General features: G+C 43.8%; 5 protein-coding genes across 6 annotated transcripts; 3 read left to right on the top strand and 2 right to left on the bottom strand.

Moving 5' to 3' along the window:
- Positions 1-296: 296 nt before the first annotated feature.
- LOC117863703 (glucuronoxylan 4-O-methyltransferase 1) lies at positions 297-1,818 on the top strand. Its single transcript, XM_034747519.2, has one exon. It carries the CDS (start codon positions 637-639, stop codon positions 1,531-1,533), a length of 897 nt encoding a protein of 298 aa, XP_034603410.1. The 5' UTR covers positions 297-636; the 3' UTR covers positions 1,534-1,818.
- Positions 1,819-4,305: 2,487 nt separating this feature from the next.
- Positions 4,306-7,663, top strand: LOC117863702 (putative methyltransferase At1g22800, mitochondrial). The gene is made up of 10 exons (XM_034747518.2): positions 4,306-4,726; positions 4,836-4,974; positions 5,457-5,526; positions 5,639-5,703; positions 5,802-5,880; positions 6,134-6,221; positions 6,576-6,640; positions 6,726-6,815; positions 6,990-7,125; positions 7,218-7,663. Exons 1-9 carry the CDS (start codon positions 4,399-4,401, stop codon positions 7,104-7,106), a joined length of 1,041 nt encoding a protein of 346 aa, XP_034603409.1. The 5' UTR covers positions 4,306-4,398; the 3' UTR covers positions 7,107-7,125; positions 7,218-7,663.
- An 84-nt stretch (positions 7,664-7,747) lies between these two features.
- On the bottom strand, positions 7,748-12,601 carry LOC117863705 (probable serine/threonine-protein kinase At1g54610). Its single transcript, XM_034747522.2, has 9 exons — positions 11,591-12,601; positions 10,810-11,256; positions 10,453-10,737; positions 10,055-10,372; positions 9,724-9,951; positions 9,546-9,646; positions 9,331-9,433; positions 8,741-9,070; positions 7,748-8,664 (listed from the first exon to the last, which is right to left on the bottom strand). The coding sequence occupies exons 1-9, from the start codon at positions 11,636-11,638 to the stop codon at positions 8,521-8,523; spliced, it is 2,004 nt and encodes a 667-aa protein (XP_034603413.1). The 5' UTR covers positions 11,639-12,601; the 3' UTR covers positions 7,748-8,520.
- Positions 12,602-12,840: 239 nt separating this feature from the next.
- LOC117863704 (pentatricopeptide repeat-containing protein At1g71460, chloroplastic) lies at positions 12,841-15,168 on the bottom strand. Its single transcript, XM_034747520.2, has one exon. The coding sequence runs from the start codon at positions 15,151-15,153 to the stop codon at positions 12,961-12,963; it is 2,193 nt and encodes a 730-aa protein (XP_034603411.2). The 5' UTR covers positions 15,154-15,168; the 3' UTR covers positions 12,841-12,960.
- Positions 15,169-15,935: 767 nt separating this feature from the next.
- LOC117863699 (coatomer subunit delta-1) lies at positions 15,936-23,204 on the top strand. Of its 2 annotated transcripts, none has more exons than XM_034747513.2 (12): positions 15,936-16,122; positions 17,000-17,061; positions 17,244-17,283; positions 17,595-17,818; positions 18,236-18,478; positions 18,950-19,100; positions 20,126-20,430; positions 20,767-20,953; positions 21,032-21,185; positions 22,524-22,586; positions 22,677-22,773; positions 22,873-23,204. In XM_034747513.2, exons 2-12 carry the CDS (start codon positions 17,059-17,061, stop codon positions 22,960-22,962), a joined length of 1,557 nt encoding a protein of 518 aa, XP_034603404.1. In that variant the 5' UTR covers positions 15,936-16,122; positions 17,000-17,058; the 3' UTR covers positions 22,963-23,204. The 2 variants fall into 2 exon arrangements, with proteins under 2 accessions (XP_034603404.1, XP_034603405.1); XM_034747514.2 differs by having other exon boundaries at positions 18,950-19,097.
- The last annotated feature ends 175 nt before the right edge of the window (positions 23,205-23,379 follow it).

Below are 23,379 nucleotides of genomic sequence, written 5' to 3' on the forward strand. Positions count from 1 at the left end.
AATATGAAAAGAGTTTCTCATATCCTAACACGCCTTACAAAAATAAGTGAAAAGGGTACCGATTAGTTAAGCGTTTCACAAGCAGATTACAAACTGCAACCCTTGCTTATCCCACAGGCCACGTTATATACACCTTTCCCATACCAATCCAAATGGGTAGCACTCACTAATTTCCACAGCTATATCTCTTCGTCCAACATATACATTCAGGGCATCAAAAATAAAATACCGAATCCATAAAAAATCATGAAAAATCTACTAATCACAGCATCTGTCCAAATGCATCCACACCCTCCATGAATGCCCCCACACCCTCCAAGCTGAACTGAAAGCAACCCCCAGAGCATGTCACCAAACTTATAGCAGGTCAGGTCCGTCGTCCCTCCTCCTGCTGAGTGCTCACTACAATTCGCCATCACCCCATCCAATCCTCTGCCCATCTTTGCTTTGCCCCTCCTTCACTTCACTTGCACCATCCATCGCCATCATCATCGCCTCACCGAACGCCATCACAAGAACCAAATCTGGCAGCTGCCATATAGCCCTAGCTGCAGGGTGCAAGTAGCTGGATTGGCAGGCCTTGGGGGAGAGACGAGCAGCAAGAAGCTAGCGGCAGCGAGGAGGAGGCGTCCGTCCATGTCGAGCCCCATGCACGTCCGCAAGGCGATCCACTTCGCGTCCCTGCGCGCCAGGTTCGCGCAGGGGAAGGGCGGCCTCGCGCTGCGCCTCCTCCTCGCCGCGGCGCTGGCCGGCTTCCTCCTCGTCTTCGCCGCGCGCTCCCTCTCCTCGCCTTCCCCGTCGACGTCCCGGCGGCAGGAGGCGGCGGAATGCGGCGGTGAGGGCAAGGGGCTGCCGCTGCCGGTGGCGGAGGCTCTGGTGCACTACACGACCTCGAACGTGACGCCGCAGCAGACCGCGGACGAGATCGGGGTGTCGCTCCGCGTGCTGCAGCGTCGGGCGCCCTGCAACTTCCTCGTCTTCGGGCTCGGGTTCGACAGCCCCATGTGGGCGGCGCTCAACCACGGCGGCCGCACCGTGTTCCTCGAGGAGGACGCGTCGTGGATCGCCAACGTCCGCTCCAAGCACCCGGCGCTCGAGTCCTACCACGTCACCTACGACACCGTCCTCACCGAGTCCGACGCGCTCCTCGAGCTCCGCGACCACCCGGCCTGCGTCGCGCAGCCGGACCTCGCCTCCGCCGCCGAGGCGTCCTGCCGCCTCGCCCTCAAGGGCCTGCCGCCGGTGTTCCACGACCTCCAGTGGGACCTCATCATGGTGGACGCGCCGACGGGGTGGACGCCGGAGGCCCCGGGGCGGATGGGCGCCATCTACACCGCCGGCATGGCGGCGCGCGCGCGGCGGCCCGGCGAAGGCGCCACCGACGTGTTCGTGCACGACGTCGACCGCCCCGTCGAGGACGCCTTCTCCAAGGCCTTCCTCTGCGAGGGATACCTCGCCGAGCAGGTCGGCCGGATCAGGCACTTCGTCATCCCGTCCCACAGGGAGAAGGAGGGCACGCCCTTCTGCCCTTGAGTGAGCAGCTCTCTGCTTTGTGGCGTTGCCTTTTTTGCTTTGCTGCTTAATCGCCTTTGCTTTACATGAGGATAACACACCACCACCCACCCGGAACCCATTCTTCATTCTTTCTTTCTGTACTACTGCTACTAGTGTACTTACTGCTACTGCTACAACTAAAAGCATATCCCATGATAGTAGAATTTTGATTGATGGTGGTGGCAGATTAAGAGCTGGAACTTATGTATGTGGGCGTGGGCAAGCTACTATTATTGGATATTCATGATGGATTGTGCTTGCAAATTTGTTTCAGAATTTGTGCCGTTGCTAGTTGCTACCAAGGAGATGTCATCTACAGTGAGTGGATGAGAGTTGGGCTGGAAAAAGACACTCCTGATGGAAGTGTCACACCTAAGATGTGGATGTTAACAGAGTATTATCATCTTTTTGAACACACGACAGTACTACAAAAGGAATACTGTTAACCTGCGAGCTCGGATGAAAATTCAGGGTTACCTGCAGTGCAATTCCTGCTGGTACCCTGCCTCCTGTGACCCTGTGTTGTCTGTAGCTCGACTGGGACCCAGCAGCTTGGAACGTTCCTGCAGGGCATGGGCATTGGGCATGGCCTTTTAGCCGAACAAGTGGCGACATGCCCCGTTGGGCATTTTGTGAGCAGGGCTTTGATTTCCATGGCACGGTGGCCAATGAGGAAATCACCGTGTGACTCGTACCTAGTTCATTCATGATTCATGCCAAGCCGTCCTATGTTGGACAACAGTAGAAGTATCACATCAGCAGAGAAGAAAACCATCTTTGGCCCTCAAAGCCAGACCCCAGCGGCAAACTAGAAAGTGCATTAGTACTGCTTTACCAACCACCCCAACAGTAAAGCAAAGCCAAAAACCGGTTTTAAGAAGAAAAAAATGTAACGCCAGGCGCTAGCCGAAAAGCAACATAGGAGTTTCGTTTTTATTTACAGCAACTCAAGTGAAAACGTGCTTAAAGAAAACTATAGCTTTAAGGAAAACATGGTCATCTAAAGACTCGATCATCAGTCTATATCATCTTACTAGTGTTATGGTAAAGTTTTTTTAATGTTAACTGTATCAAATCTCCGCTGTTTATAACCAGTGAAAAGAAAATATCATTTATCAGGAATTTTTTTTAAAATTATTTTAGAGTTTGTGCGATTGCTAAGGGTATCTCATGGTCTCGAGTGAGTGCCTGAGAGCTGGCCAGGGGTTAGGACACTCTTGTCAAAGTTTCATACTTTTTTGTCAATCACAAAGATACTTTATTAGAGAGCAATAGTATGCTAAGATGAATAATGTTAACTTGCATACCTGGATGGAAAATTCAGGGCAGAGAACCATTGTTGGCTGGACTGAAGGCATGGCAGAGTTCAATTGTTGCTGGTGACCTGAGTTTGATGCTTTTGGAGTGTTTCCGCAGTAGTTTCATCGCAACTGACGTGCCGCATCTAATCCGGGGCTTTGCCTTTTGTGTGTTGCTTTTCTTTACAATTTATACAAGAGAACAATGCTCCACCAGCCATCTGGACTTGGGTCTTGATTCTTCCTGTACGGCTGCCATTACTCTACAACAGCTTTGGGGTGTCAACTCAGACCCCCATTGGAATTGGGAGGCGATATGATCTTATGGTGAGTTTGCGTGTGCTGTCCGATCACAAGTAATTCTTCTTTTACTCATGTTTCTCATAGATTTTGTTTCCAATTTCTTCAGAGTATGTGTGACTTATGAGGAGATGTGTTATCGTCTGGAGCCCATCTAAGATAAGAATTTCGGTATGAATATGACAGCCATCGTGGTGAAAGTGTCACACCTAAGATAGTAAGATGCCCTTCTAAGATATTTCTTTTCCGGCTGCAATAATGCTAAGACGAATAATGTGAAAATTGCATAGAGGAATGATATATTCATCAGGTTACAAAAGATGAACATCTTCGTTTCAAAAAACAAAAAATTGAACATGAGTTGGAATGAAGGGAACATTCCAAGGTACTGCCAACTGTGATGAAAGTTCAATCATGCACATTACTGCCGGCACACCTTTACTTGTGCGGTAGTTGTGTTGTTGTCCTCGACCCCTTTGGCCAACTGGCGAGCGTGACCTGAATTTGATATCTTTTGGAATGTTTCTGCAGTGCATCCATCAAAACTTACGCTGAACAACAGAGCATGTGACGTGCTCGAGTTGGGCAATCTGTTGTACTCCAGCAGGTACTTGATTCCCATGGCATGATGGGCCAAGAGGAAATCACCTCGGGGACTGGGGAGTCTTATGCTGGTAGCTAGTCCATTCATGAAAGTAATCCTATGTGGTACGAGTGTCAGTGGAGAAGAGAACCATGTTGGCCCTTTGCAGAGGCTGGTACAGGTAGGAAATGCTTTACTCCCCTCCCTGTACTACCTGTGGCGAAGAGAGCCATGCTGCGAGTTGTGTTGGATGGGGTGGTACAGTTGTTAGCTTCCCGATTCTCTGATTCTCTGAAAGAAGTATTTTTTGTTAAAAGTAATTCTTTTTGATTCTCTAGTATAAACTCTTAAAATCAAGATGGAGAATCACTTCACAAAATCAAAGAAGCTACTTTTCAGCTCCCAACATCTTAGTTCGTTTCAGATAATCACTTCACGGAATCAACAGATAATATTTCTTTCTAAAAAAACTGTTTTGACAGAACTCTGGCTGGATTCAGAGAATCAGTAGGTCTGCCAAACTTACCCCTTAGTCCTGATCAAACCAAATTCCGCAGCCCAGTTAAACTTTGTGCTCCAGTAAAGCCCAATCACGAGGCCCAAAAAGCTTCCTTGTAGCAACCGTGGTGGCCCCATCTCCTCCGCCGCTCGCCGGTGCTCGCGATGGCTTCCTCGGCCGCCGCTCGCCGCCTCCTACTCCTCCGCCACCGCCACGGCCACCTGCTCCCCAAACGCCACCTCTCTTCCTCGTCCGCAGCCGACAGCCTTGACGATGGCGGCGGAGGCGGCGGCCGCGTCAAGATCTTCGACCGCGACCTGAAGCGCCGGCACCGGGACCGCGCGGCGTGGGCGATGCGGGAGGCCGACGGGTTCGTGGACGCCGTCGCGGATAACCTCCTCGACCGCCTCGAGGACTGCAGGAAGGCGTTCCCCTCCGCGCTCTGCCTCGGGGGTTCTGCCGGTGCCGTCCGCCGCTTGCTCCGCGGTCGCGGTGAGCCTTCCGTCACGCCCCCTCTGCTCTCCCTGTGTGCTAATGCCACGTTGCTCCGTCAAGGTTCCATCAATTTACTCCGGAAATGAACTGAATGTTTGCGTGTCAGGTGGAATCGAGAAGCTGATCATGATGGACATGTCAGCCGACATGGTGAGGAAGTGGCGAGAGTCAGAGAATGCTACCGACGACGGACCGGAGACGCACTTTGTTGTTTGTGACGAGGAGTTCCTTCCGATCAAAGAAAGGTAAGTGTCAATGCCAGACATGGTTACCTTCAATTTCTTGGTTGGTTTCATGTATGTAATGTATATTGATAGTAAAATGTACATAACCCAGAATAACTTCGCTGAGATTGCAATCACCTCCTGTACCTTTGGGTGTCCGGCAATCAACTGCCAATTCTACACTGGTGACTTTGGCTAGCTGATTCACCATGACTTAAAAAATGTGACCTTTTTCTATCGTAGAATTAAATATGAAAAACCATATGTTTATCTTTCCAATTCTTTTGCACAAAAATAGTATTGTTTCCTTCAGCAGTTCAGTTTCCCACTCCTCTCCTATCTTGCTTATAAATTAAAGCATACATGAGAAACAATGTGATTTCTTCATTCTTGGGTGATTTCTCATGCTTGAGTGAGTCGGTTGCAGTTTCAGAAGTATAAGCAACAATACCCAGGCTAATCTTACTACATTTACTCATTAATGCGGTTCATGGTTTCTGAAGCTCACAGGATTTGATAATAAGCTGTCTTGGACTTCATTGGACAAATGATCTTCCTGGAGCAATGATACAGGTAAATTTCTTAATCTGAACCCATTTGTATTACTATGCTTGGTTTCAAAGAGTCAGTTGATTAGTAGAGATATACCTTAACTACCGATAACTCATTGTTATCACGCTTGCAGTGTAGGCTGGCATTGAAACCTGATGGCCTTTTTCTTGCTGCAATTCTTGGTGGAGAAACACTGAAGTGATGACCTGTCGAATTGAAGAGAAAATTTAAAATTCTATTTTCTTTCAGTTTTTAATTTCCCTGTCTGACCTGTTTTAACTGGTTTCTAATACTAGGGAGCTTAGAATTGCATGCACAGTTGCACAAATGGAACGAGAGGGGGGCATCAGTCCTCGAATGTCACCTTTAGCACAAGTATGGCTACTTTATGTTCCGAAATTTTGCTTAATAGACATTTCTTTGTGAAATTTTGCTTAATGGGAATTTCTTTGTGCTTCCTTTGCATATTGGTTTGTATGACTAAATAGTAAAATTCTACTCTAGTTAGATATTTTTTAGTAAAGTATACTAGTAATTGGATTGGATCTTACATGCACACAACTACTCTATCTTGGCCTTTATGTGTCTATTTTTCTTGACTGCGGCTTTATGTTTTGCTCCTTTCAAGGTCCGTGATGCAGGAAACCTTTTGACAAGGGCAGGCTTCACCCTTCCAGGAGTTGATGTTGATTCCTATACTGTCAAATACAACAGTGGTTTGTACAAAAAGAAAACTTAAAATTTCTGATGAGTACTGTGTATTGTTCCATTTCTCTTTTCGTTACAATATTATGTGATGGTAGAATAAACGCGTATTTGAACTTTTGTGCTTGGTTTCTGTGTGGTTACTGTTACATCCATCATATAGCAATAGTCACTTCATGTATTCAGTCTTGTGATCTGCATATACTGTACTCAGTTCTCCTGCGTAGTTCGAGATCTGCATATACTGCATTTAGAAATAATATAATATAAAAGTTCCTTCTAAATCACAGAAATATGATGATTTTGGCTATGGAGATTTATGGGTTACTTAAATGTGCTGTGGTTTTGCTGCTTTTGTCAACTAGCTTTGGAACTTGTTGAACATCTGAGAGCAATGGGGGAAACAAATGCTCTGTTTCAAAGAAATCCTGTGAGTATCTTACATACCATACTTGTTTCTTGAAAAATGGCTACATACCGTAGTAACTGAACTTGAATCCGTTTTGTGTTGTCAGGTGTTAAAAAGGGATACAGCCTTGGCGACTGCAGCAATTTACCAGTCAATGTTTGGGTTAGAGGACGGATCTATTCCAGCAACCTTTCAAGTTCTGTATTTGTCTTGTTGGAATAAAGCAAATCAAACTTTACCTTTATCTGAACCTGAATTGATTCAGCAACATCCTTTTTTCTCCGCAAAGCTGAATTAATCTGGGCTAGAAATAATTAATTCCCATATGATATGCAAACTGGATCGCTGATTAGCAATTTTTTTTGTACAGGTAATTTACATGACTGGCTGGAGGGAGCATCCATCACAGCAAAAGGCTAAGAGAAGGGGTTCCGCGACCATATCATTCAGTGACATACAGAAACAATTTAGTCCCAGTGAGAACTGAGCTTTGCTGCTTCAAGATGGTAGGTTAATGCTGGCATTAAGTTCATTTTTGTTATTTTTCACTATCTCTTGCAGCTGTTCTCTCTGCTAACTCTTAATTTTCTGTTACCAGTGTTCCCTAACCCCTTGATCTAAAATAAAAAACAACAACACATGAGGAAAGAAAAGAAATCCTCCAACAGTTCCACCCCAAAGCTTCATATTTTTGAGGGTTCACATTTGCGGAAAGCAGGTGCGCTTCCGTTGGTTGTGTCAATGTGATGTGGGAATCCGCTTAATCTGTATTGGCCATGATTCTGCTGTGAATAGTCAGCGCATGTACAACCGATGCTGCCTGTTGTATGAAAGGTTGATACTGAGTTTGATGGAATCCAGAACTTGAACTTCGTCTGTTGTGTTGTGTTATTCCATCTGCCATGTCCATGGCCTAGCTTGCTACAGTGTTACAGGACATGACCACTACTGTTGTGATATATCTGTGTACCAACAAAAAGAACGTGCTCAAGTTTCCTTTTGCATATTTGGCAGTACCAACCGGCTTGTGCTGGGTTGTTTTTATCTTTTGTTTCAGGGTCCTTGATGTACAAGGGGTGGCACTGTACTTGAATTTCTAATATAATCCAGCCCTTTCCGCAAAAAAAAAAGTTTCCTTTTGCATAAACTGCAACGACCCACAGAATTCAGAACCCAACAATACTCTAATGTGCATGTGAAATAGCGATATTTTTTGAGGGGCCGTAATAGTTCTTTTCTACCAAACATTCTGATTCCAAATGCTGATTCCGCCCTTTTAGATAGTGTAGGATATTCCACTTACAGACTTATAACTATCCTATGTTCACCATAGTTAGCATTGACTCATTCGTTAAGAACCCAAACTAGGCGATAACACATCAAGCTATTCTAGCCGCATCATCCTCAGCCAGCAGCCAGGTCTTGAAGAGCCATAAAACTGTTCGTCTAAAGATTCAAATCCAGCTCACAGTTTTCATAGTCCAGAGTTTTGTCATAAAAAGGATGAACAACTTTACAATGACAGCATTATAACTGCATCAAAACTTACAGAAAAGGCCTAAATTCTTGTGTTCCTCTTAACAAAGTAAAGAAAAAAAAACCCTCTATATTCACCCAGGCTCTGTAATTCCCCTTCCTCATTTCTCTGCGCTCTTCAATTTTAAACGTGATATCCTACCTGTGAACTTACTGATCTTTGCGATGTAATCTACTCATTCTTTGTTGTATTGAGTTGCCTTACCATGTTACATGCAAGAACTCTTGAAGCAGCTTTTTAACATGGCAGCTTTGCTGAAGAGTGCTCTGCTTGAATTCCTATTCCTAGTGTTGAAAGGGTCAGTAGCACCATTGAACCATGGTTCATTTCTCCTATGACCTTCAGCTGCTCTATGTTCTCCTAGCTATCTGTTCCCCTTGCCAAGGCGTGCCTTGCGCACCGCTTCTTGGATGTGCCTCTCGTGCTCCTTGAGCATGTCTTCGATGTTCCCTCCTGGCGGCATCAACGGCCCGGAGTAGTGGATCCTCTTGTACTTCCTTCCCTGGTTCTGATCACAGCAAGTCACAGACATAAGGTAAATCCATGTGAAATGAAAGAAACCTGGTGTAATTTTCCATACTAACCTCCTGCAGGTCCTTGTTTTGAGAACAAGCAGGCCTAGCAGCTGGCTGGTTGTGATCAGCAACCTCAATACCATTCCTCAAATCTGTTGTGTCATACTGTGGTATATTTGAATGAGTTGATCCTTTCTTTCTTGCGACACGAACAGAGCTGCATACACGACCAGGAACGGCATGGTGATCAGTGTAACCCCCCATGTTGTTCCATGTGGATCCATATTCAGGAACTTGCACTGAGGTTGGCAATGCCCGTGGTTCCACCCGGAACCCTGGCACACTGTCCTCTGTATTAAACTTCTCACAGGTGCTCTTTGAAGTAGTATGTGTGGGTTGCTGCAAGGTGATAAAGGCAGTCAGAGTTGGTGATGCCCTGTAGAATGTGCAAGTCCTCAAGAGATGATGCAATGATACAGTTTAAGATGCTATTCCTTGAGTAACTGTTCTTGAAGCTTGTTAAAGTTTTTTAGACATTGAAATTTTTCTAACGTTAGGAATATATGGCTTATAAACCATCCAAAATTTTCTGAAAATTATAACAAAGTCTACTAAATTGAGTATTGAAGCCATTTGGAATGTCCATCTATCATACTCACCTTCACTTGAGCAGCAATATCAATGGCGCGACTGGTTACATGATTCTCATTTCCAGGTCTGACAGATTCAGCTCCTCGTCCGCCAGGCCCTGCATTTCTTTGCCTGGAGGAACATGAATTAAGAAGACTGAATGTCAGCATCACAATGAACCCCAACAAAGTAGTCATGGAATCCAAAGATGCAAGGGGAAAAAAATAAGGTCCACAACTTGTACCTCCTCGCCTCTTCTTGCCTGAGTCTAACATCATACTCTTTGCTTGGCGGAAGTTTCGGTAGGCTTGAACGGTCGCAAGCAAGTGGTTTGGTTCTGAAAAACTGGAAGAAGTTTGATACATAGCTTAAGTGCTACAAATCCAAGTTCTGCGAGCCAGGGCATCTAGTGCAAAACTTACATCACTTTGAAGAGCTGAAGCAGCTGTTCCACGAACTTCTGGTTCTAGTGAAAGCAAGGAGTCTATGAGAACCACAGCTGAAGGGGGAAAATCTTTGAAAGTCTCAGCAACACACCGCCTATATTGCTGATGAGGCTTGAACATTGCTGTTTCTGGCACCTTCGATTTCTTGCAATAGCAGTCAAGTGGTGACCCACATAGCTTAAATATCTTGTGAATTTGCTCCACCTAGCATAATATCGTCGCAACAGGACTCATGAGAACTCAACCAGCAAAATCTGAAAGAAACTTATATGGTTTATCCTTTCTGTCCAAAAGCAAAATAACAAACCTCAGTTCTTCCTGGCATGATAGGTTTGCCAGCAAACAATTCTGCCACAATGCACCCTGTACTCCACATATCCACAGCAACACCGTACTCCGTGGCACCAAGCAAAAGCTCTGGTGGTCTGTACCATAATGTCACAACACGGCTTGTCAACGGTTGCGGGTTGTTGGGATCATAGGATATGGCCAGGCCAAAGTCTCCAATCTTCAGCGTTCCATTGCCATCAATTAACAGGTTTGAGCCTTTGATATCTCGGTGCAGAACTCCATTTTTATGGCAATGATCGAGGCCAAGCAGCAGTTGCTGTACGAAGCACTTTATCTGATAGTTGTGCTATAATTTTAGTTCATGTATGTTTTCTAAGTGATCGATCATCAATGGAAGAGTAGTGGGATAACCACCTGCGGCTCAGTGAGCTTGAGGCCTGGAGTTGCAACAAGACCAGCAAGGTCATGTTCCATATACTCGAAGACAAGATAGAGGCTCTGTGAAACACGAGATGTTACAATTCCTTCAAGCTTTATGACATTAGGATGATCCAGTCTCCGAAGAATATGGATTTCTCTAGCCATGAAGCGCACACTTTCGGGGTCCATGTTGACAAACCGCACCTTTTTTAGTGCGACAAATTTCCCTGACTCGAGATCCCGAGCTTTATACACGATACTGTAAGTTCCTTGTCCAATCTGCAACATAATAGAATCTATGCAATTATTCAAGTATTTTGCATTGAGGAAATCATTCACTCAGTAATTTACCTTGGCCAATTTCTCAAATGAATCTGCTCGCCGAGGCAACCATCCTTCTACAGCTTTAGGTGCCACATTTACGAGCCAAGATGGCCAACCGGCAACTATATGCTCACCTGAGAGCCCTTTCAGGTCAGTATTGTTACCACTGCTGATCCTAGCATCTAAAGCTACCACCTTCCCTCCACCATATGAATCTAATGTGCTGGAGTTTAATGTATTTCCTTTGAACTTTGCATTCAGCACCGCGCTAGTCTTGGCACTTGTTGCAACTGTAGATTCATCTCTCCTTGATGGTGTTCTGTGTCCAGAAGCGGCATTATCATCTTTGGCGCCTTTGGAGCAAAGGCAGCCCATAAGATGCAATGCCTTCTTCTTGAACGAGTTAATTGCGCTGAAACCAATTTTTGCAGTTTTTCTTGCTAATCTCTGCACTTGATAAGAAATGACCATTGCCTGAACTTCCAAATGATGATTGAAACAACATAAGTGAGTTTTTTATGCTTAGTATTGAGAAACAAACTAAATGTTCCTTAAGCATTTTTTGACAGAAAGAACACGGAAGCCTTTTTTATGGGGAAAAGATGAATTGACCTAGATTGAAGAGAAACTGAAATGCATGAAAAAAACAAACTGAACCTTAAAACAGTTTCAAGGATGTCAGCCAGTCAATTTTTTTCCTCTACATAAAATTGTATGAATCCGACCAATATACCAAAACTGATTGCACATACATCCTTTAAAATTTACTTGAGTAAATATGAAGCAGTAAACGTTATACAAATCTTACCTTTGGGAAAAACCAGAGCTCTGACACTATGGACAGGTTGTTGAACATATCATCATTAGAAGAAGACAATAAGCCGTGTATGATAGAAAATTCAGCTTGGTGTGAGGAAACATGCCAGCAATAAGAACCAAGAAACTGGTATCGATATGTCCTTCCCCTTCAAGAAAACAATACAGCATTCACTCCCCATTTCAGAACTTGGACAGAGAGGGGTGAGTGCAAGAAATAACAACAGATAATAAAATTGAATTCAAGATAGAAGACAGGTTCCAAGTAAGATAATTTGTAAAATTCTTTCATTTCTCTTCTTTCCTTTTTCTAGAAAAATACATGATTCAAAATGGGGGAAAAAATCAAAGAGAAAAGAAGCAAACCATTAGAAGTTACTAACGACCAGGCATTGGGAAAGGAATGGATGAGATGGTTTCTGAGGGCTAAAATTGGTTAACGGTTATATTTAGTATCTAAAAATAGTTATCAGTTTTGCATGTTTCTTTTCTTCCGAACCACTATTGTGGACAGAAAAATAGAAGCATGCATAGTTAGTTATTTATTTCCACATTGCAGAGATATCTCATAATATTGGCCCTATCCATAGATATACGGAGGTGGCCCGTTTCTTTTCGAGGTCAAGTGCTTGTTCAGAAGGGATCTGAGTTAATTGACCCAAATACAAATCAGTGGGATGAGCCCTTTGTGAAGGTTTTTTTTTTCCCGTAAGGGTGATGCTGAAATGGTCCTGACTGTTCCAACAAGTGATGTAGGTTATTTTTTGTAAGCGTGATGCTGAAACAGTTCTGATTATTCCAGCAAGTGATGAAAGGACTCTCCTGCCTGGTGCATCACTTGTTCCCATGCTTTGCCAGGGTCATTGGCTAAACTCTGTCTATATCCTAGCTTCCAACAATTTGGCTGAGGGTAGTGATATCTTTCCAATAAAAAAACTACAGTACTTGAGAAAAAAAGAAGTACTTTTTATAAATCTTTATCGCTCACTGAGTGCTGCAGAGGGGAACTTAGTTGCTTGTAGCATACTAAATAAGACTGAAAACAGTGTAACATAAGCAAACATTCATAATGATAATAGCAACAACAAACTAAAATAAAATTCATATTTCATTGCAATGCAAATCATGTTGTTGCTGAGGGAATAATGATGATAACATTATTTCTTCTTCAAAAATTGTTAGTACAGTATGATGAATGTTAAATTACACACACAACAAGGCAACAAGTGATGGACTTGCTAGTTGGTCAGAAACAATGTTGCTTCGCAGCAGGTTTACAACTATAAAAAGGTTGTCAGCATCCTTTGAAAAATCATACAACACATATTGGTAGGAGGTAAAAAGCAAAGGACATGTACAAAATCATTGGTGTTCAGAGTCCAAAACTGGAGCTGGTAAATTAAATAGAGTAGATTTCAGGTCAGCAAACCGCTGTGCTTCTGAAATCCTACCAGCACCCATGAGAAGGCGGATGATGCAGTCAAAATTCTCTTGAGATGCTTCTAGTTTGTATTCTTGCACCATGAAGCTAAAAATTTCAAGGGCTTCATCATGCAATCCTGCAGCATCGCAGATTCTCAGAACCACGTCGAAAGTGGCATTGGTAGGAACAAATTTGTTTGACAGCATCCAAGCAAAGAGATCCAGTGCCTCCTTATGCTTCTGATTGATTGCATAAGCTTCTATTATTGAGGTGCAAGTCAGGGATCCCTTGGACTCAGTTCGATTAAACACCATCTGTGCTGCTTTGAGATCTCCACATGTTCCGTACATGTTTACTAGTTCCGCTGCCACTAAAGGGAGAGGTTCCATCCGCAACTTTAGCACCTGACCATGCACTTCCTTGCCGAGTTTCAACGCCCCAATATCACGGCAGGCACTCAGCATCCTGGTGATGGCAACAGCATCCGGCCTACGGTTTGTCAGCAGCATTGATCTGAACAAATCAACAGCAGTCAATGGGTCTCCATTCTTGAGATAGGCATCAACCAATGCAGTCCAAGCTTGTACAGTCTTCTTGTCCATATCATGGAACACCCGGTGAGAGTATTCCAAGCAATCACATGAACCGTACATAGTGATCAGTGATGTGCACAAGGAGACATTGGGCAGGAACCACCTCCTTAAAGCGTATGCATGGAGCTGCTTCCCCTCCCTCAATGCTTTCAACTTTGTGCAAACTGGAAGGACAGTACCCACTGCAATGAGGTCTGGCCTGATTCCTTCTTGCTGCATCCAAGCTATGCACCGCAGCGCCTGGTCTGGCCTGCCATTGGATGCATACCCAGACATCAAAGCTGTCCACGACACAGCATTCCTCTTCTTGCTGCTATAGAACACTCGCCTACCTGAGATCATATCGCCACACTTGCAGTACATGTCAACCAACCCTGCTTGGACCTTTGCAACATCTTTACGATCTCCAAACTTCTTCACCACAAATCCATGAATTTCTCTACCCAAGTTGCGTGCCCGCAGCTCTCCGATGACCGGCACAATTGACGTGAGCACCACGCAGTTAACCTTGACCCCATCCTCCACCATCCACCGGAAATGCTCTAGCGCCTCTCTCTTCATCCCCTTGTGCGCAAATCCAGCAATGGCGGCGCCCCACGCGACGACATCCCTTTCGGGCATTTCCTCGAGCACCCTAACAGCGAGCTTCACCTTCCCGCACTTGAAGTAGACGTCCATGAGCCCAGTCATCAGCATCCCCGGCGCGCCCGCGAACGCGTTCTTGATGAGCATCGCGTGCGTGGCGGTGGCCATGGCCATTGACGGCCTGGCGCTCCCGGAGATGGACTTGAGCATACAGCCGTAGGTGTACTCGTTGGCGTCGGCCCCCGCGGCGCGCATCTCCGCGAACGCTTCCGCGACAGGGCCCGCTGCCTCGCCGCGGCCACGGCGAACGTGACCGTGCAGGAGCGCGTTCCAAGAGTAGGCGGTCGCCCCACGCTGCGGCATCGTGTCGAGCACCCCGCGCGCATCGTCGGCGGCGCCGAGCGCGAGGTACAGCTCGACGAGCCTGGCGAGTAGGAACTCGTTGGTGTCCAGACCGTGGACGCGGAGGTGCGCATGGACCTGGCGCGCGTGCGGGAGGGAGCGGCAGGCCGAGAGGAGCGCGGCGAAGGCGGAGGCGGTGGCGGGCACGCCACGGTGGGAGAGGTGGTCGAGGAGGGAGAGCGCTGACGGCAGCCGCCCCGCGCGCGCGAGGCGGCGGAGCTCGGCGGACAGCGCGGAGGCGTTCTTGGAGTCAGGACGGAGCTCTGCCTGCGACGTGCGGGGAGTGGAGGCGGCACCGACCAGCTGTGCGCGGGGTGGCCGCCGCGGGGGGAGTGGATGAGTGGGTGGTTTGGGAGGGGAGACGGGCTTGGCAGGGAGAAAATGGGGGTGGCGAATGGACGAGGAGGAGGCGGCGGCGGAGGACGCCATGGATGGCGGGGCGTGGAGGTTTATGGAGGGAAGGAGGTTGATTTGGATAGAGCGGATGGGATCAGATATTAACGCCCAGCAACAAAAAAATTCAACTTTTACTTGCTTCACATAAACAAACATGCTTCGTTTTTTTTAAAAAATAAGAACATGATCGCTCAATTTTGAGAAAGCGTACGTACTTATTTCAAATAAAAACGCAATATTACATACATCTTTCTCATATATATGGAAACAAGCACGTCACAAAACTATATTTCACACGCACATATAGAAAAGCAAACAATTTGTTTTTATTCCAGCTTCTTTCTCCCGCTGTACATCCATCTATCCATCCCTTTTATTAGTATTTGCACTGAAAACTGCTTTAAGAAGATATGGTTATTACCGCTGAGTATATCATTTAGATCACCAGCTAATAAAAACCTTTCGAACATTAAATTGACATCAAAACACAAAGATGCTATGCAGAGCAATCCATTTTAAAATATGAAAAGACAGCAAACAAACTCAATTGAATTGGAGTGCAGCCAACACCTAAAGACGCCTCGAGCACAATAGAGACAAAAAACATAATTTGTCAAATCTGTAACCCTTACAAAGAAATCGACGTCGGAATACAACAGAATAGAAGGCTACTGGACCAAAATATCATGAAAATCAATCAAATTAAATTGAAATGAACGTCGTGAAAAAAAAGTCAGACTATCCCATATCCACAACCCGAAGACGCATGCAAACTCCAACAAAAATATATTTATATTATTTTATAAATAAATCAGAAAATCTTAATATAATGTCTGCGATAGATCTCGAATAAAAATATGATCTCCCTTTAATCTCGGATCTCGTGTGGTTTATGCTCATCTCGCAAAGTAAAACCGGACGTTGTGAGACGTGACATTGTGACCCAACCGCTATAACGTGTTTTACAAACGAAACACACCAGCTCTGCTCCTCCCTCTCTCTCACTCGGTCTCCCGGCGCGCCCCCTCTTCCCTGCCAGCGGCGCCGCCCTTCCCCAAGTTCCGTCCGCCCTTCGCCGACGCCGAGTCTCCGTGGAGCCCTTCTTCGACGAGCAGCATCCAACGGGTATGCCTTTCCCTTCCCTTCCCTTTCCTTCCTGCTGTGCGAAACCGATCACCCCAAACCAGGCCAGATCCAGGCGTCCTTCGGCCATGAAAAATCCTCTTTTCCTTTTGTTCTCTTTCGTTGCTGGCGACCGCCCGCGCGTCATGAGTAGTTGCAATCTTCTAGATCCGGGCTGCTCTGCCAATTTTCTCCGTGTACTCTTCTAGATCCGGGCTGCCTCTGCCAATTTTCTCCGTGTACTCTTCTAGATCCGGGCTGCCTCTGCCATTTCTCCGTGTACTCTTCTAGATCCGGGCTGCCTCTGGCAATTTTCTCGTAGGCTCGGATGCGATGCTTCCACTTGATGTTCCGGCCTATTTGCAATGTGCTACCGTGAATGCTATCTCAGGCTATTGTTGGTTCGGTTGACTCTAGTCCCTTTTTTGCTCTTTTTTTTTCTCTACTTGATCTTGAACGATGTGATGTCTATTCTATACTGGTATCGGTATGCCTATTACGTACAGTGGTAATAAATAAGCCTGTGATTATGTTTTAATAATGCATTTGAGCCGAATAGCCTGCAAAGAATGGTTGGCTGAGCACCTCTGTTGTTTGTTTGTTTGTCCATGTTGTTAGGCGTCAAAACTTAAAATCCTTATGGTCCTCTATATATTTTACTCTGTATATCATGTGAGACCTTTGATCCACACCCTGTTTGTTGTTGATGTTTTTGCGAAACATATTATAGTATAAGTGGCATATTTGACTGAGATTGCATCACAGGATCAAAATAAATAGTTTTAAACGGCTGCAATTGCCCCTTCTTATTTTTTTCTCATCACATTTTATATTCTTTTGTGGTTACTTTTCTGATTGGGTAATTGTTTTCCTGTGGCAGGTGCATAATTTGTGGGCTTGTTTTTTTACAATTGCAGTGATCAACCAAGGCGATTAAAAATGGTAAGGATAGTTGGTTTCATTGTCCTTTTTAGTGTAAATGCTCACATTAATTAGTACTAATAAACTGATTTAATCTTCTGATATCAAGGAACATTCTGACATTTTTCCTTTGCTACTATTGAGTTATTGTACCTCGTTTCTGGAAGGGCTGATAGTTTTTTTTTAATAATTTGTACCCCCAGGTGGTTCTCGCAGCTTCCATCGTTTCAAAGTCGGGAAAAGGTGTGGTGCTTCAGTTAATCAGATCCCTTGTTATTGCCAATTCCCAAAGAATTGATTTTGTACCTTCGTATTTATCTATTCTGTTAATTCTCCAGTCACCATGCTCCACATGGGAATGATAGCATCCTATCACAAATTTGGTTCACTAGTTATCATATTGCGAACTAGTTGGTCCATTACTTATTTAAGTCTATGTATGGGTTCACATAATATGAAACTACTACGTGTACCTTTCCCCTTAGTCATTAGTTATTCATTAAAATAAGTGGGACATTGTTGAAGCTGTTCCTTTTTCCTGTTTGCAATTGCAGCACTTGTTTCAAGGCAGTTTGTTGACATGTCTCGCATAAGAATTGAAGGATTACTGGCTGCATTCCCGAAACTGGTTGGAACTGGGAAACAACACACTTATGTTGAAACTGAAAACGTGCGTTACGTTTACCAACCTATTGAAGGTTTATATCTTCTGCTCATCACAAATAAGCAGAGCAATATTCTTGAAGATTTGGACACTTTGAGGCTGCTCTCCAAGCTCGTATCCTAATTTCAACTATATTAATCTTCTGTTTTTTTTTTGGTTTTACCTTATTTATATGATCCTATTTAATCTATGACTTTAAATTGAACCTTGTTTTTTTTGGGTGGGTGTGTGTGTGTGTGGGAGGGGGGTTCATAATGATACATACAAGGTAACCATACTGGATATTCTTGTGGAGAGAATGGAAGCTATAAGTTTACGTTGCATCCAAGCTAATTGGGGTTTTACGTGTTACTGAGGGAAAAACCTGAAAAGCAGCAAGCACTAGTTACTTGGGTATCTATGCAGAACTTTTACCAATATGAATCTCGTTTTGAGAGCTGTGCATATATCTACTCTTTTTATGCTGCTATTATGTGGTGTGTGCTTTCACAGCAATAGTCAAATACTGTGGTCTCCTTAACTTATGGAAAGGTGCCTGAATACTCCCCTTCCCTCAATGAGGAGGGCATCTGCAAAACAGCATTTGAGCTTATATTTGCTTTCGATGAAGCCATCTCTCTTGGAAATAAGGAAAATGTAACAGTGCAACAAGTCAAACAATATTGTGAGATGGAGAGCCATGAAGAGAAGGCACACAAACTGATGATGCAAGCCAAAATCAATGAAACCAAGGATATCATGAAGAAGAAGGCTAATGAGCTTGACAAAATGAGGGTCTGCACTTCACCAGATTTAAAATACATTGTCATTCATTTTAAGTGTTTTGGGTTATGTGTGTATTTGTCTGTGAATTTAGTCTTATTTATCTCTGTTTCATTTGGCATAACTTCGTGCGCTGCGACTAATTAAGTTAAAGGTTCCATTTAGAAGATATTATGGCAACTTTAGTTTCCCATAAAATAACTTGTCAAGTGTGACTTATACGTGAACATAAAAGATGCATCATTGAATCTTTTTCCAAAAATTTTTTGGATAGGATTTATGGAATGATAGTTTTACCAAAGGAGATTGGAACCCAAACTATCTAATTAAAAAGTTGTTGGGTTCCATCACCAAGATTTCTAAATTGAAATATCATGTCAAGCTATATGCATTTTACTAGTTAGTATTGTACTATAATGGTATTTTTGGGTATTATTTGTTAATGTATAAGTGGTTATATTTTGTGGGTGGTGTTCACTGCAGATGGAAAGAGGTAAACTTGACAAAGGCGGATACTCATCAATATCTGGTCCACGTGTGATTGAAAAAACTTTCAGTGACATGAGCATCAGTGGTTCTGGATTTGGTGGACTGAGCACTGACATGGACTCATTTGCTAGCAAACCCAAAGGTGGTAAGTCTTGTCTTGCATTTCTTGGTAAATGTTTTTTTAAGAGGTAACAGCCAAGCTTATTGCATCATTTCACGTTGATAGTTTTTTTCGTTGTTGTTTATGTGTTTGCAGTTCCGTCCATTCTGATAATCTCCACATATCTAGGATGTATATTTACCATAGTTTGCGTGTAGTATACCATGGTTTTTTTTCTTGTATCATGTCAATGTATTAATATATTTTTATTGTTCCCAGGAGTTCTTGTATACATGAAGTTTGAACCATGTAGTACATGCTCTTCCCTCTTCATTTTGTTATGACCCTGCAACAACATTTTGTGCTGGTGTCATATCTAGGGTGCATGCATATACTCCTAGCTTCTGAGGCTTATCAATCCCTCACAGTGGGGGTCTCCCCTGCTGTATAGCTTTCAAAAAAAAACTTTGCAATCTGTATTATATTTTTGCAAAACAAGTTAAAGATCATTCAATAGCAATATGGTTTTAATAAAGAAAAGGAAAATGAGGGGGAGAGATGTCCCCTGATGTGGTCCCTAAGGTAGGGAACCACTGAACCTGGGGTCTGCAGCGATGCGTAACCAGTGCAGCTCACAGGAGATGGTCGCATGCCCTATCTGCAAGCGCCTGGGTTTCAATATGGGCAGGGAGCCTCACACCTGGAGCCTCTTACCTACCGAATGTAGCTTGGTTGTCAATACTGTTTTAATAAGAAATGAAGAATCTTACATACCACTGTATTCTGTCTCACTTTCATGATGCATTTCTAGTCTTATTGCGTTAATCTATCTAACTTAATCATACAATGGTTGGATTCAAGTTAAATAGAAACTGGCTGTTGTATAGCAAAACAAATCTTGGGTTTCTTTTGTTCATCCTCTACTTAAGTTTTATCAGATTTTTCATGACTCAGTATTAGGGAAACAGATTTTCATGAGTACAATACCTGATTCCCAGTCAAAATGCTAGAGACAGTACAGGCTAGCACACGACCTGTATTTGATCTAACTGCAAGCAGCAATTCTACAGGTCGTCCATCTACAACTGCTACTGCACCTGGCAAAGGTCTTGGTATGAAATTAGGCAAGACACAGAAGACAAATCAGATCCTTGAGTCATTGAAAGCTGAAGGAGAAGTCATTTTGGAGGATGTACAGACAAGTTCGGTTCCTACAAGATCACCTTCTCTTCCACCAACTGACCCTGTCATGGTGACTATAGAAGAGAAGCTCAATGTTGTTGCTAAAAGAGATGGCGGTATTAATAACTTTGATGTTCAAGGAACCCTTGCTCTTCAGGTTCTTAATGATGCTGATGGTTTCATCCAATTGCAGGTAATGCCTTTCTTAAATTCCAGCATTTTACTTGTTCTTTTTACCCTTTTTGCTTATGTGTGTATGGAAAGCTATAACTGAATAGTGCAAAATAGAATATAACTTTATATTTCCCTTGTTATGTGAACCTACATTGATATTGTATTCTATTCACTGTTGTGGTCTTTCCTGTACTGCTCCCCCAAAGACAACACCATTCTATACTGTAACTTTCACCTTCATTTATGTGTCTTTTGTTGTCTTTTTTTATTGGCGTAAGCAACTTTATTGCACAGCAGTGTATAATCATATGAATTAGTTTATGAACTGAATTTTCTAATATATGGTGTGTTGTAGATTGAAAGCCAAGATATTCCCGGACTTAGCTTTAAAACACACCCAAATATCAACAAGGAGTTGTTTAACAGTCAGCAAATTTTGGGAGCAAAAGATCCAAATAGGCCCTTCCCGAGTGGTCAGAACGAAACTCCTCTGGTGAAATGGAGAATCCAGGGGATGGATGAGTCATCTTTACCTCTGTCAGGTGCAAAATCACTTTGTTTTCTTGTGTGAGATTTTTTGCTGATTTGAACTTTCAGTAACATGTTTTTGCTCGATGTAGTCAACTGCTGGCCGTCAGTATCTGGAAATGAAACCTATGTCAATATTGAATATGAAGCTTCTGAGATGTTTGATCTGCACAATGTTGTCATATCTATACCTCTGCCAGCACTTCGGGAGGCTCCAAGTGTTAAACAGATAGATGGAGAGTGGAAGTAATGTTTCCTTTCCTTTTCAGCATAGTCATATGTTATGCTTTACTATAGTATATTGCATAAATTCTTTGTGACTAGTGCATGACCATACGCTGCTTGGTTTGGTCTTTTTTTGTGAGGCCTTTTATTGCTAATCTTAAGATCAACTGTGATAACACCTGCTGTTTCGCTGTTATAACTGATATATCAAGCTGTTACAATGGACTTTTTATGTAGGAAAAAGTCCAAATTACTACCTCCAACTATGGTCCAAGTCCATGTAACCCCCTAAACTATGAAACCGTTTATTTAACCCCTTGTGTTTACAAAACAAGCTCATTTTTCACCTTGGCATCTAAGTCAAGCCAGTTTTGGCCACATCCTCAAAAATCCACATCTGATTGAGGCATATCATCGTTCTGTGTCGCTGCTCCTGTGCGTCCTTGTGTCGCTGTTCCAGTGCCTCCAACGCAGCAACCACTGCCCTCCATGGCTCCACACCTCCAAAGCCTTCAATCCTGCAGATCCTGGTCATCATGCACTCCCTCACAATCCAAGCAGCTGCTGATGGCCCACCATATTCCAAGTGGCTGCTGGATTTGGACCTGGATGTAGAGCAGTTGTGTGGCGGATGGGAGTAAGGTGCTGGTGTGCTTGAGCTCCATGGATTTTGCTTGCTCGTTGGAGGGAATCAGAAGAGGGAGATGCAGATGTGTCTGCTACTCTGCTCCTATTGCTTGGCATTTGAGCTCGTGCTTGCTAGCGTAGAGAAGGAACAGAGGGAACAGAGCTCCTGGTGCTTGCTCGTTGGAGATGTGGAGCTCCTGCTGCTGCTTTGGTCATGGAGAAGAAATAACAGAGGGTAGTGGCGTTAGCCAAGGTGCCAGAGTCCATGAAGAAGAGAGCACGAGAGAGGGGTGGCGACGACAACCATGTAGGGGAGACAGCTGATAGCTGACGTGGATAATGGTTGATGATGTGGACATCTCGGTCATCAAAACAAGCAGTCCACTATCCGCTTGGTCAAAACTGGTTTTAGTTGAATAGCAAGGGTGAAAAATAAACTGGTTTTGAGAAATCAGGGGGTTAAGTAAACGGTTTTACAGTTTAGGGGGTTATGTGGACTTTTGTCATAGTTGGAGGGAGTAATTTGGACTTTTTTCTTTTATGTATATAGCTCGAGTTTTGCATCCTAGATGGTTGGACACTATTTAAGTCTATATAAAACTATGATGTTTACTGCATCATTCCATTTTGGCATGGCATTACATTATGCACCTTTCTTTGTTTTATAGAACTGAGCATGTGTTTGTTGTCTCAGCAACTTTTTTATTGTTTCACTTTTCCTTGTGCAAGCAGATTTGACTCTAGGAACTCTGTGTTGGAATGGTCTATTCTCCTTATCGATCAGTCAAACCGCAGGTCCGAAATATTTGAATATTGACGATCATGGTTATAATTCTATTTTGTAGCTTCTTGCGTCTTAACTATTGCTTTCTGTACCGTTTGCAGTGGTTCCATGGAATTTGTTGTTCCCCCAGCTGACCCATCATCATTTTTCCCCATCTCTGTTGGGTTTTCTGCATCAAGTACTTTCAGTGATTTGAAGGTCGGTTCCCAGTTCCCACATACTGATCGATTGAGCCCACTCAAGTTTGGTATCTCCCTTTTCGTACCTTGTTAATTGTCTTCCCTTGAAACTTTTCAGGTTGCTGGAATCCTTCCTTTAAAGGAAGGCAACCCTCCGAAGTTTTCACAGCGGGCTCGTTTGCTCACTGCTAACTATCAAGTAGTTTAAATGCTCTTATCAAGGTTGAGTTGTTTCACTTGAATGCTTCAATGGCACTTGCTTGTCATATAATGTGTTTTTTTTGTCATGAACTTCTGCGGCCGTGGCGTTGAAAATCATTTTGTATTTAGTGCTCTCTTTCTGCCCTTTTCATGTGTGGCATGTTGCACAAATTGATGCTGATATTTGTACGGAGAAAAGGATGTGATGTAATTTTACTGAGAAATAAGTGCTCGAGTTCATACTTGTCAGCTTCACCTCAGGGAGGTACACACCAGGAACTCACCCAAGAACACTAGAACATAGTGGATTGATACTGCTCTAATTATGCAGCTTGTCTGGTCTTTCGTCGACTATAAGAAGTTGATTGAGAACTACATTATGGAAGTGATAGCCTCCTAATTAATGCAGGATCGATTTTAAGAT

Source organism: Setaria viridis, chromosome 7 (genome assembly GCF_005286985.2).
Source record: "Setaria viridis chromosome 7, Setaria_viridis_v4.0, whole genome shotgun sequence".
Classification (NCBI taxonomy): domain Eukaryota; kingdom Viridiplantae; phylum Streptophyta; class Magnoliopsida; order Poales; family Poaceae; genus Setaria; species Setaria viridis.

Excerpts from the sequence above, each read along its gene's own strand:
- LOC117863703 (XM_034747519.2), top strand. The coding sequence starts at position 637 with ATGTCGAGCCCCATGCACGTCCGCAAGGCGATCCACTTCGCGTCCCTG.
- LOC117863702 (XM_034747518.2), top strand. The coding sequence starts at position 4,399 with ATGGCTTCCTCGGCCGCCGCTCGCCGCCTCCTACTCCTCCGCCACCGC. Across the intron at positions 6,222-6,575 it reads TACTGTCAAATACAACAGTG|CTTTGGAACTTGTTGAACAT; the intron begins GTTTGTACAAAA and ends TTTGTCAACTAG. Across the intron at positions 6,641-6,725 it reads CTCTGTTTCAAAGAAATCCT|GTGTTAAAAAGGGATACAGC; the intron begins GTGAGTATCTTA and ends TTGTGTTGTCAG.
- LOC117863705 (XM_034747522.2), bottom strand. The coding sequence starts at position 11,638 with ATGTTCAACAACCTGTCCATAGTGTCAGAGCTCTGGTTTTTCCCAAAG. Across the intron at positions 10,373-10,452 it reads TCAAGCTCACTGAGCCGCAG|ATAAAGTGCTTCGTACAGCA; the intron begins GTGGTTATCCCA and ends CACAACTATCAG. Across the intron at positions 9,434-9,545 it reads AGGCAAGAAGAGGCGAGGAG|GCAAAGAAATGCAGGGCCTG; the intron begins GTACAAGTTGTG and ends ATGTTCCTCCAG.
- LOC117863704 (XM_034747520.2), bottom strand. The coding sequence starts at position 15,153 with ATGTTTGTTTATGTGAAGCAAGTAAAAGTTGAATTTTTTTGTTGCTGG.
- LOC117863699 (XM_034747513.2), top strand. Across the intron at positions 17,819-18,235 it reads TGAGGCTGCTCTCCAAGCTC|GTGCCTGAATACTCCCCTTC; the intron begins GTATCCTAATTT and ends ACTTATGGAAAG. Across the intron at positions 21,186-22,523 it reads CAGATAGATGGAGAGTGGAA|ATTTGACTCTAGGAACTCTG; the intron begins GTAATGTTTCCT and ends TTGTGCAAGCAG.